The following is a 13,832-nucleotide window of genomic DNA, read 5'->3' as shown; positions in this document are numbered from 1 at the left end:
TAGAGTAAAGTAGCAAAAGTCTAAGAAAGAATTTCTTCACTGGAGGTTCATAGACTATCTGCCCTAGAACCACCAGACTTCTTGTTAAAAAAGCAAGTTTATGCACCCGGCCCCATATCTCCCCAATTAGACTCTCTAGGGTCTGGAACCAGGAATGTACATTTTTTTAAAAAATTGCCACAGGTGATTTTATGCATACTAAAATTTGAAAATTAAGCTTCATTTGTCACTTGATAATAGATGGCCAGAAATCACAAAGTTATTAAATTAGAAAAAGCATCACATAGTTATTAGGTTAAGATTTTCCTCAGGCAACTGAGACTTGCACAATTATCCTATCTAATAATAGAGTAACATGTAAATTACCATCACTCCGCTACGCCCACGATTGGGTGGCGGGAGGCTGGGGGGCGGGACTCGGGGTGGCCTATCCGGCCCCCCTCAGCGGCCGCGGACCATCAAAAGTGGGGGAGCTGGGTGCCTGTCTGCTTCGGCACCAGCGGACAGGCACTCAGCTCCACCACGAAAAGCGAAAGTGTGTAGGGGACCCTACACGTGCATGATTCAATCATGCACTGGGCCTCTAGTCCATTATAAATATTAAATATACATGGAAAGCCAACTTCACTGTGCGTTTACAATTTATTTTCTTTTATTAAAAAATCAAGGTCTTATTTTGAAAAATTTCAAAGACCTAAAAATTCTCATTGTCACTGGTTACATTTTTGGGGACTGACTCTTAGTACATATAAATCCTCTCATCCTCTATAACACCAATTAAAGAGGGTCTGAAAGCCTGACTTTTTGACATCAAAAGGAAGCCTGTTCACTGGTATTATCCTTGAGCATGTTCTGACTGAATTCTACCATGACTGAAGCCCCCAGGGTCCCCATTAAACCCAGTCACACAAAAGTCAGTTGTCACTATTTCCCAAGCTAAGAAAGTGAATAGGCACTTCATCATTTTCTGTTTTCCCCTTCTCATTCACCCATCCATCCAATGTACATAACATACATTCAATAATACTCAGAGGGCATTGGCATTGTACTAGCTGTTGTACAATAAAAAGAGAGCAAGAGAGAACCCTCTTTAGTAGGAAGAATACAAAAATGGCCCCCAACATTTTCTACCCTAATCCCTGGGGCTCTGAATATGAAATATATTTTGATCATGTTCCTTATGAGGCAGAAGAGATTTTGCAGATATAATTAAGAGTACTAATCTGCCCTGGCCCATGTGGCTCAGTTGGTTGTCATCCCATGCACCAAGAGGTCACTAGTTAGATTCCCAGTCAGGGCACATGCCTGGGTTGTGGGCTCCATCCCCAGTAGGGGGCATGTGGGAAGCAACCAATTAATGTGTCTCTCTCAGCGCTCTCTCTCTCTCTCTCTGTCTCTCTCCCCCCGCCCATTTCTTCCTTACTTCAACTCTCTCTAAAAATCAATGGAAAAATATCCTCAGGTGAGGATTAACAACAACAAAAAGGAAATATCTGAAATATTTAGGACTAGTTTATTATTCTAAAACTAGAGGCCTGGTGCACAAAATTCATGCACAGGAGCGGGGGGTCCCCTCAGCCCAGCCTGCACCCTCTCCAATCCGGGACCCCTCGGGGATGTCCGACAGGATCGGGCCTAAACTGGCAGTCAGACATCCCTCACACAATCTGGGACCACTGGCTCCTAACTGCTTATCTGCCCCCCCCCCCTGCCAGTCTGAACATCTCTAACTGCCTCTGCCTGCCGGCCTGATAGTCCCTAACTGCCCCCTCCCTCCCCCCCGCCCCCCCCGCTGGCCTGGTCGCCCCATGCAGCCTGCTGTTCGGTCATTTGGTTGTCCCTCACTAACCCCCCTGTGGCCTGGTCACCCCAGACAGCCTGCTATTTGGTCATTACTGTTACTGTGACGGCATCCTGGACAATTTGCATATTAGTATAGATTAGTAGCACTGCATTTAATATTGCTGGTTACTTCAAGAACTCAAAATAATGTGTGAAATGACATACTTACCATATTTTTTCCCCATGCTTGGATGAATAACTTTTATAAACGAACAGGGGGAAAATTAACATTTATGTTACTTAAATGGAGTATTTTTTTAAAAAGTAGTATTTCATGTTATAATATGAGATATTAACCACCCAGCCCCCCAAACAGCCAATGTATAAGGAAATGAACCCTAGAAAATCCTTGGGCCCAACACTGTTGCCATTCTTCTAATCTCAATACTGAGTTTGTGGTGATTTGACTCATCTTCATATCCCTCCTAAAGGCACCATCCTACTATTTACTCTTCCTATTTAAAAAACAATGCCACTACAGTTGAGTTTAGATTTTTTCCTCCTGAAACATAAATTTAAATCTTATTTCAGATGCTTTTATACCCAATAGCCATGATCTTCCCATGATCCTGCCTCTCTTCATTAAGCATGTGTATGTATATATGTGTGTTGCAGAAGGGGTGGGGGGGGGGAGGACATTAAGTAACAAGTCTGTGGATGAGAATATATTAGAGCCAAAGGATTTATTTCAAATGGGAGGTGAAATGATAAGAAAGTTATAAATGTTGTTTCCTGAGATGTGTTCTTAGCATGCCACATTTCAATTCAATATGCATATAGCCATAGAAACTGTGCTACAAAAAGTAGTATTATGTATAATATATCCGTACTTTTGACACTGATATAGGGCATGGTGGGGGGGGGGGGGGTTAGATTACAGAAAAACAACAGTATAAACCTTATAGAAACTTATTTGGTTTGATCTTCCCTAATGGTTGGTCATATGAAATCATAGATCTGTATTAAAACAAGCATGAAATTACAGGGGTGGGCAAAAGTAGGACAGTTGTGAGTATGTGAAACACAGAGATTATTTTTGCATTATTATTTATTTATTTATTACTGTATTATTTATTTGTATTTATTTACAATTGTAAAACTACTTTTGCCCTCCCCTGTATAGGGTGGAATTTCTAAGAAAATTTCAAGCCTTAAAATTTCAAGTTCCCTACTGAGGCAACTTAAAACTCTGCCCCCCAGACCACCTCTGAGGTTAGAGGTACTTAATTAAAAATTTATGTGATTAATACATACACACACTGTTTAGAGAGAGATATGTGGGAAATCAAAAAAGATGAGAAGACCAGTGGGTGCAAAGTAAAGACAACTCAGGTACTGTTGGTATAAATCTAAGCTGAATAACCCTTCTGGAAGGACAATTTCACAATCTATATAAAAACACTAAAATTGTGCACCTTTTAAATAAATACCTTTTACACTTTTAGGAATTTATCCTAAGGAAATAATTAGACAAGTCTGCAAAGACATACATACTAGGCTATTCTCAGCAATATCATGTGTAATAGTGAAAGTTAAAAATCCCAATGTGCATCAATAGGGTAAATTAAATGAGTTATTTATTCAGTGAACTACTACTGAAAATTATGCTGATCTCTATTTTCTGTTATTGTCTCTCATGTAATAAAAAGATTTGATGATAAAACAGCCTCTGTATGATCTCATTTTATAATTTAAAAAAGTGAGGATATGTATATTAATGAAGAAAATTTTTGGAAGATTTCAAACCAGTGTTTACTACTAGTTATCTCTGGTATCTGGAATTATGAATGATCTTTAGTGTCTTCTTTATAACTTTCTAAACTATACTGAGCATCCACAACTCTTAATATCAGAAGAAATGACTTTTAAAGTCTACTAAATCGAACCAGTCTGATTAATCAAATAAAATTAGTTTTGTTGTTTTCTACTCTTTCCTCATTTCTAAGGCTCTTAAAAGACTCTTCCTGATTTGAACACGTAACATTCAGTGGATGGTAAATGTGTCAAATATACACTTAATGCTTCTATTAACAAAGATGACATGCTTAAATGGCAGTCACTGCTAATAAGATTTTATTTCTAAAAGAAAAAATTATATATCACCCCTGACCCTAAGATGGTAGCAAGGATCTTGTAATTATGATTGAGCCCCCATTTGTTGCTACCTCCTCCCTTTGCCTCTCCCTTCTCAACCATTATGTAACAATGTTTTCAGCTATTGTCACCATGTTGGCTCACTGTATTCATGGATATAGAAAAACAATTCCAAAAGAAGTAAGATTTTATAAAGTAGTAATACAGAAGAAAATTTCAATTCCATTCAAGACAGTATGCCCCCAAATCACTGTCCGACATAACTTTCTGTGATGATACAAGAGTTCTATTATCTATGCTGTTCAATATGACACACGTGGCTATTAAGCACTTGAAATGTGGTTAGTACTACTGAAGAACCAAATTGTTAAATTTTAATTTATTTTAATAACCACTTATGGCTAGTAGCTACCATATTGGAAATTCACAGTATATCTACTGTATTTGTTACAAAATATACATAAATAGGATTCCAAGAAAAATATGATTTCCTCTTAAGACCTGACACTCCAGTTAGTACATATTTCCAAGACTAACGAACCCATAATTTTGTGGGTTATGAACTGCTTCCTTAAAAAATTAAATGGCCTTTTAGCAATCCTCATTTTTTTTTTTTTACCTAGGAAATAAGTATCCATTTGTTCAAAGTCTCAATTCTCATGGCTTCAACAGGACTGCATTACCTTGTCTCACCACAATTCAATTTTTCTTTCTTTGTGTGCAACCTTAGTCTTCCCCTTCTGCCTTCAACTATAGGCTTTCCCCCAAAGCTAAGTCCTTGTTTTCTTGTTTTCTGTCTTCCATTCAAAAGAAATTTCTTACAGCTTCAATTAAGACCCTTACACTTGCATGCCTTCTGTGAAACAGCACCACCTCACTATATAATATTTTTTAATTGCTTTTTGTTTCTTGTGTGTGCTAATGCTTTACAAACTTTTGAATCATTCTGATGAGATCAAATATTTATAAAGTTTGAGTTCAGCAAGACCTTAAAGAAATTCACTCTATTCCCACCTCCGCATATTAGTTACAATAACTCCAGTTATTGGTGACAATAGGGACATTCCATTTGTTGTAAGGATCACTATATAATCTTAAACATATTTAACCTCTTTGAGACTGCTACTTCTCATGCGTAAAATAATTTAGAGTACTATGATTCCTTTGGTTTTTAGGATTCTCAGAATTCTAGTACAGGCCTAGTTATGAAACAGGCTAATTCCTCTTTTTGCCTTTTAAAATAAATGAATATTCCATGGTTGTCAGTGACCAGCTTTTCCACTCTCTACATTCTTTCTCCAAGTATCTTATAAACTACTAGAGGCCCGGTGCACAAAATTTGTGCACGGGAGGGTGAGGGGGTCCCTCAGCCCAGCCTGCACCCTCTCTAATCTGGGACCCCTCGAGGGATGTCCAATTGCCCATTTAGACCTGATCCTGGTGGGCAGTCGGACATCCCTCTCACAATCTAGGACTGCTGGCTCTCAGCCGCTCGCCTGCCTCTGCCTGATTGCCCCTAACTGCTTCTACCTGCCAGCCTGATCACCCCCTAACCATTCCCCTGCCAGCCTTATCAACACCTAACTGCTCCCCTGCCGGCCTGGTTGCCCCTAACTGCCCTCCCCTACTGGCCTGGTTGCCCCCAACTGCCCTCCCCTGCTGCCTGGTCCCCCTCAACTGCCTTCCCCTACAGGCCTGGTCCCTCCCAACTGCCCTCCCCTGCCAGCCATCTTGTGGTGGCCATCTTATGTCCACACGGGGGCAGCCATCTTTGACCACATGGGGGTAGCCATCTTGTGTTGGAGTGATGGTCAATTTGCATATTACCTCTTTATTATATAGGATTATGACTCTCTCAAATTTATGCTGGAGCCCTAACTTTAAAGCTCCAGATTTAAATTTTTATTTCTTGTACATGATTAACTAGATGTGCCCTCTAAAGGAATCATGCAAACCAAATAAATTATGTGTACTAAACTTCTTTGCCAGTATGGCTCGTGATAAAAAACAAGTTTTAGGATCAGATGTACCTGAATTTGAATCCCAGCTCTGTCATTTATTAGCTGAGAATAATAACCTTGATCAGATTAATCTTGTCTCCATTTTTATGTGTAAAATAGGGTTAAAAACAGTACTTATAATTCATATGGTTTGTTATATGTGCATGTTTTATATATATAGCTTAGTATAATACCTGGAACATGCTAATAGCTCAATAAATGTTAGCTACTATTATTATCAGTAGCATTACCATGTTTCCTAGTCATCCAGGTTCTAATACCTCAGTAATCTTTGACAGATTCTTTAAAAAAAAAAAAATTAATCAGCATTTGTATATTTTTCTTTTAAAAAAATTTTTTAATTGGTTTCAGAGAGGAAGGGAAAGGGAAAGAGATATAAATATCAATGCAAAGAGAGAATCACTCATCGGCTGCCTCCTGCACACCCCACACTGGGGATCAAGCCCACAACCCAGGTATATGGCCTGACCAGGAATTGAACCATGACCTCCTGGCTCATAGGTCCATGCTCAACCACTCAGCTACAATGGCTGGGCCTATTTTCTGACATCTGTTTTTCATTCCCAAATAGATTAGGATTATCATCACAGACGTCTAACCAGATTACTAGATTTTGTGTTTAAAGGATAGAACCTCTTCTTATTTTTATTTCCCCTATACTACCTAGCATAATGCCTAATACATAAAAGTTTCACTATTATTAGATAACTCATGTAATCTTTACATCTATTTATTCATTCCTCCATTGACCCCTTAAATCTTTGAGGGCAGGAGGTGTCGTGGTCCTTCTCTGTACATCTACACCTGACAAAATCCCTTAGTCTATAAATGTTTGCTTAATAAATGAAAGTTGAGTAGCCTCACTCCAAACCTATCATCAATCTAGCTACTGCATACTCGAAAGATAGGTCTTATATTCTCTGATCTAAAGATTCATACAGATCCAAAGATACCAACACTATCATCAGAACCATCTTTTGGCTCTGCTTTCCACTTATTGGCAAGTTCCAGGATCACATTCTATTCTCTCAGCATCCACAGGCTTTAAAGCATGGCTCTTTCTCAATAGTTTGAATAAAAAATTCTGAATTAGCACTAATGTGTGCTGACTGGAAAAGATGCCCTTCTTTGAATAATCACTGTGGACAGAGGGATGGACAACACTGATTGGCTAGGCCTGAGTCAAGTGCACATCCTTGTGTCAGGTGGGATCTATGTAACTGAGAGGGGTGGTTCCCTAGGAAAACTGGAGTACAGTACTGTTACCAGAGGAAAGGGGAATGCATGACAGGTTGGCAAAATTAACTGACGTGCCCTATACTCTAAGACTTTTTGCATGTCCACCAATGCCTGGAAAGGCTATCCTTCTCATTTCTGCTTACCCAAATCTAAGCTACGTCATTTCTGCCCCCAAAAGTCTTCTGTGATTTCTTCTAAGATTTTCCTTGTTTACTGAATCAAGTCACTCATTCCAAGTAAAGATCTCCCTTTTTCTAAAGCTCTTCCTTTTTAAATAAACAGGAGGGGAGAACCTCCAGAAAAGATTCCATGATGAATTCTAATCATGTCAAATTATAAATGGTATGGGTAATGCGTGCTGTTTCTTAGGATAAAAACTCTTGCAGGACAGCAGCTCTACCAGATACATTCTATATATTATCAAAGAACTGTGTGGCAGTATTAAAATAATTTTCTTGGCTTTAAATTTCCTATAGGGTCTAAACAAAACACTTCAGCTAATAGGTTGGGCCTAACATCATGTCAGTACCTGTTTTAACAGATAGACTATGGTTTTGGAGTTACCTCAAACTAGGCTCAAATCCTGGCTAATACCACCTTCCCTGGCCTTTAGCTACAGATCTTTGGGCAAATTATCTTCTCTCTCCAAATCTTGGTTTCACTACCTGTAAAAACAGGAATGGTAATACCTGTCTGTACATAAAGAGGCTATGTGATATAGTGGAAAGAATTAGATGGACCCAGGCTGACATTCTACCACTAATACTAGTTATACGACTTTCTCTGAGTGATTCCTCATCTGTAAATGCTGAGTAATTGCTCATATGCAATAATATTTAATCAACTGGTTGTTAATCATTTAACAAGGCAATGTATTTTAAAACACCTACCTAACACATTGAATAGCAAACACTGAAAACTCAATAAATGATGTTTATCCACATCAAACTATCTGATTAAAAAGAATTAGTCTGTGTTTTTGTACAAGGTCTACCAAAGCTTTCTTATACTTAATACATGGTATTTCTAACATATTAAAATGAATTTAGCCAATAGGTTAGAGAATACCCTTCAGTCTTTTTTCCCCCTTTTTTACGTTTTTCCCCTTTTTTATACTTTTTGACCAGATAAATGTCAACCATCAGAAATTGTGGTTTATGTTAAAATAATAAAATTTAAACTATTAAAATAAACATGGATAATGATAAATTAAAAATTCAGAGCACAAAGAAAAATTCACTGGGATTACTTATTGGTCTTAATAAATACCCTTGGGTTTTGTTAGTTAAAATATTTTCTAAAGGCAAAAACACTTTGGTTTTACAATTATTTCAAAGCAAGTAAGTAATGAACTAGATAAACTCCTGTAATCAACTTGTTCTTTAGCTTCAGGCTTAATGTAGTAATATGAAATGACTCACACCAATATGAAATCGCTATGCTAACCATCTCCTGAACACAATCAGATATGGGATACAAATGATAATTTTAGATGTTATCTATCAGAACACATGCAAAAGGCAAGTCGCTGTTCATATTAACCTTAGCAATAGTTTTAACTTTAATGTCATTTACTAAAAAATACAAACTATATTCAGTCCAACTGTTTCCAGAAAGGGATTTGATAAGTAGGTGTTTAATTTCTTCTATTTTACACTAGAGCAAAAGTTTCTTTGGAAAGAAGTTTCCTGAAGTAGTTTAACATTCTGTTTATTTTTCTATCATGAATGAATCATATGTAATAGTGCACAAACATACGAAGGTGTTAAATTGGAGATTTTAAAATAAAGATAAATAAAATAAGGTAAATAAAATGGAATAAACATAAGACACATTCTTTGGTCGCAAAACACTATATGAAAATAAAATATTTAACTACACCATACTATACAAACTTGTGTGATTTTTTTTCTCTCCTTTGTATTTGTGCAAAACATGAATAGACTGTTTTTAATCCACCCCCTGAGGAAGTTATATTTTAAACACAAGAGAAGAATAATGTGGTGAACACCGCAGTCACCAGACACTGTTCTCTCCAACTATGAAAATCTAATTCCTTATCTTTCCTGTGTTCAAAAATATGTATAAAGCAAAATAATGCTTGTTTTTTAAACGCATTAAATACAGATATGGTAGGCAACCAATGTATCTTTTCAAAGTTTTCTTCTTTCAGAGTTTTCTTCTTTCCAAGTTTTCGGGGGCGGGCATGAGGACAGTGGGGGCATAAGTAAAGGGAGTCTGAAGGTGGGCTCCAGTTATTTTTACAAGTACATATGGTAACTCAGTTAGATAGAGGAGGCGATAAAGTGAAGTTACAGCGTTCGGGTTCCCACGAACAACAACTCTCAAAAAAACGCCCGTGCTGAGATCAAAGCATTCCGGATAATGCACCGACCAACACCACTGTGATCTAATTAAGAGCGCGCTACAACCCCAAATCTTGGCCAAGTCCATTTACTAGGAGACTCCCAAACCCGCACGGGCCTGCGGAAACCGGGGCTTGGCACGTAACTTTCTAGGAGAGTGAAACACCGCCCATCAGTCCCCTACGGTCTTCCCCAGGGATGCTGCCGTCCGCCGCGCCCCAAGCTCGGGGGCCGGCCCGCAGACCCGGGAGCCGGGTGGGTTGGGGCGGTCGCCTTCTCCCCGTTACCCAGGGCCCGGGGACCAACGCTGTGCCTACCCTCGAGTCCTCCCACCGGCCGGGGCGGCTCCTGCCGCGCCCAGGGCCTCCCGTCGGCAGGAATGCCTCCCGCCCCGCTCACCCGCCCGGGTGGTGTCCGTCAGGTCGTGGTTGGCCGCTCCCCGGGGAAACTCCCTCAGTTTCCGGCCGCTCAGGCTCAGCACCCCGGTTATCGCCGCCTCCTCCAGCGCTCGATCGAGGGAACGGCTCCACGAGCCCGGGCCAGGGCCGGGACCTGTCCCGGAGCTTGGGCCGCAGTTAACCCCGGAGAGGTTGCCTCCCGACGCTACTGGGCCAGAATATTCTGCAGCTGCAGACACAGCGACCAAGCCCGCGGCCGCCATTTCCCAGCCGACAACTACCCAACCCGCCGGCCCCGCGCATGCGCGGCCAGGCTGATGGGTGGGCGGGGAAAGGGACTTCCAGACCCCGGACCTTCCTCTTGATGGACAGGGCTGCGGAGCCCTCCACGCGTTCAGGCGCTTGCCTCCGCCCTCGAGGTTTTAAAGGGAAAAGAAAACACAAATCTGGAGCAGCCGCCAGTAGCATTTTTAAAATGCCTCTACAAAAATATCTTTAAGACAACGCTCCTCACCAAAACTTCTCTCTGCCTTCTTCTCTCAGTACTGGAGGATTGAATTAAGCATTAAATTAAGGCTTCTTAACACCGTTGCTGCCAGAAACCAAAATTGAGGAGAAAATGATCTGACCATAATCTAAATGTGGGAATCAAAGGTAGAACTAATGAAAGTGGTAACACACACACACACACACACACACACACACACACACAATTTACTTTTGAAAAAATGGAAAATATATTTTAAACCAATTAGATTTCACTTATAGTGCAGTCTTTAGCATATTATTGGGTTTGGGGGTTTAGGATTTTTTGTGTTGTTGTTTTTTTGTTTTGTTTTTTGGCACATTTAAGCCATTCCTGATACATGATGTAAATTTCCCCAACAATCAATCAAGTATTTACTGTGGGAAGTAGAAGAGGCTGTCAGATAGTCATTATAGACTCCAAATAGACCATTTAGAGAATAAGAAAAAAGATCTGAATAGGGGTGGTGTGGATAACCCATCAGAATTCAGAGAAAAGGAATCTATGTCATGAATTAGTGAGGTTTTTCATCAAATCCGGATTAAGTGAGGTAGGCTGGAAGGTGAGAGCAATATTCCAGATTGGGAGGATCAGCATGAACAAAGCCAGGTATAATTTTTAATGGATACATGTGGAGAACATTAAGGCCACAGGCCAAAGTTCATGTCAGAGAGCAAAAGAAAATAAGGTTGGAGAGATCCTACTCATCATTCAAGGCCCAACTCTTGAATGAAACCTTGACTAGCACTTCCCCCGACTCCTAAACCTAATCAGAAGAGATTGTAAAAATGTTTAGACACAGTACCAAAGGTAATTAGTAACGGCTGCTCAGAATTGTTCTATGAACTCAAGACTATATGTTAGGTTCTTCAGCAACAAGTTTCATGTTCAATTATCAATGCCCTTTTATGAGCATGTGTTACTGCAATGGCAAGTGATGTATTTGTTATTCCTGGCAAATAACATTTATCCAATGCATGGATTGGTTTCTATTATTCTGGTATTCCTAAAATTTTGTTGCTCTTAGACTTTAAGCTCATTTTGTTTTGTTTTTTAGAGATACAGTATTCCAACTAAAATGACTAAAAGCATAATCATATATTCCATGTTAATGCTACACTATAAATGTACTTGCCAGATCTTTCTAAAATGCACCATTATGTCATCTATATTTGATTACTTATTACCTTCCACATTTACACTAAAGTCTTCTGACAAGTTCTCTGTAATATGACTCATTCCTATCTATCTGTACATTTCATTATAATTGCAACATTCCATGCTCATCGTGGTCTCTGAATTTCTGGCCAAATTTATATTTCATGTTACTTGTCCATTCAATTAGAAAATACCTATCATTATCTTCCATAACCCAGGTATGAGTATAAGGGACCCTGCGGACCAGTAGTTTTATTGCTAGCTTTATCCAGTGGCCAGGTAAGTTTCTATTGAACGAGTACAAAAAAACGTTTTACATAAATGTTAAAGGCACACTTTAAAATTAAATACCCATTGCATTTTGAAGTTATTTTTTACATGTTCTTACAAGCTAATATCTTTTTAAAGTATGATACTTTGTAAAACAGTGTAATATGAATCGAGAATTCTCTGATCCATTCACAATATATTAATGAGTTTAAAATAGGAAGAAGCAGAAGATGGGTTGTGTACTAACAAAATAGAAGTTATGTACAAATACAGGAGAGAAGGTTAGGAGGAAAGAAAAAAGAATTACAATTTTTGAGAACAGAATACATAAGTATGTAAATATATGAAGGCCTAAAGAAAGGCTTGTGGATAAGAGGAAACTGAAGATGCTATATATGACACTATATGAGAACAAGTCCTAGGTAAAGAAAGCTGGAAGATAGATCAAGGAATTACTTTTGAGACTTTGAAGGATTTGAGGTTTCATTTACAAAATAAAGGTAGAATATGAGGGAATTCTCATCCTACTCTTTCAATCTTCTCCATAAAGCAAGTGACAAGATCATCTTGCAAGAATGAGATACAGGAAAGGAAATCATTGTGGGAAGTTCACCAGTTTAGTGATGAATAAAAGAAACGGTTGCAAAAAGGCTGTGGCAGGAGCTACAGGGATCTGTAACTTATTCCACTTCTGCTCTGTGGTCTGGAAGCAGCTGAAGAAATAGGCAGCGGGAGTTACTGAACATTGGGAATATAGAGAACTTCTCTGCTTCTTCCTATTTGACAGGCTGAAAGTTAGGAGCAAAGATTTCACTCAGATCTCAACAGCTCTCTCCTGCTCTATATCTGACTACATCATGCACAAATAAAGTCCTTTCCCCCTTCCTACTCATTAGAAATATTTTGTGGTCACTCCTTTAAGGCTCCACTTTTATAAACTCAAAGCAGTAGGGTTAAAATCTTGGCCAATCCCACTCTCTTCAAATGTAAAACACAGAAACTGGCTTGTTGAATATATTCAATGTTTGGTCCTTCCCTTTCCGACTCCTTTAATAATAAGCAGTAATAATTGACTTTTTAAAACTTCATACAAGAAAATTTAGACAATATGATTTTCCTTCACCCTAGAAGAAAATGGATATATAAATTAAACACATACACACGAGGGAAATAGTTTCCTATTCATCTTTAAACAACCATAAACCTCACCTGAATACATTAAGAACAAGGAATTACTTGATCAAACTTTATGTTTTAAAGATTTCAGGTAGTAACCTGTAATAGCATGGAATAAAAAGAGACATTAGAAGTCAATAATTTATAAGCAAATCTCCAAATCCCTATTAATGGTCCACAATAGTCCAAAATTGTTGTAAATGGTTTGGCTTATTGGTGTCATTTAAAAAAAGGCTCAAACTCCAAATTGATTTATGCAAAAAGAAGTCTCCTTAAAGGGAAGGTTAAATCACATGCTTCTTTTTTTACAGTGGCAAAAAAACAATGTAATTCTGATGAAAGGTCAAAGGTATACTGATCAGAAATGAAATGAATTTTGTGCCCTAATACTGCCTGCATTTAGAATATATGGTATTCTCTTTAGTGCAAAGTCAGCTATTTTTCTCTCTCCTTAAATAGAAATAAGAACAGAAATTACCCTACACTGTGTATGTTGTGTGAATTATAAAGCTATTGACAGCAAAATTATATATATATATGTACACACACACACACAAATACTAGGGGCTCAGTGCACGAATTCGTGCACCTTGAAAGGAACTGTGGGCCGTGAGGCTGCAGTAGGCACAGGGGCGGGTTTCAGCCCATCCTCGCACCCCCTGCCTGGCACCTCCTGCCACATGCCCCACCCACCCACCCCGTCTGCCAGCAGCCCTGCTCCCACTGCTGGCACTCCCATGCA

General features: G+C 39.0%; 1 protein-coding gene across 13 annotated transcripts in view; it reads right to left on the bottom strand.

Moving 5' to 3' along the window:
• The window catches only part of LRCH3 (leucine rich repeats and calponin homology domain containing 3), a 97,182-nt gene extending 86,919 nt beyond the window's left edge, over positions 1–10,263 (bottom strand). For all 13 annotated transcript variants that reach the window (XM_079764624.1, XM_079764632.1, XM_079764630.1 and 10 more), the window contains exon 1: positions 9,962–10,263. In XM_079764624.1, coding sequence (XP_079620750.1) covers positions 9,962–10,223 — 262 coding nt within the window. In that variant the 5' untranslated portion in view covers positions 10,224–10,263. The remainder of the gene's footprint in view (positions 1–9,961) is intronic.
• Between the last annotated feature and the right edge of the window lie 3,569 nt (positions 10,264–13,832).

The sequence above is a fragment of the Cnephaeus nilssonii genome (assembly GCF_951640355.1).
Source record: "Cnephaeus nilssonii genome assembly, chromosome: 3".
In the NCBI taxonomy this organism is placed as follows: Eukaryota; Metazoa; Chordata; class Mammalia; order Chiroptera; family Vespertilionidae; genus Cnephaeus; species Cnephaeus nilssonii.
This window is presented reverse-complemented; position numbering and strand designations above follow the sequence as displayed.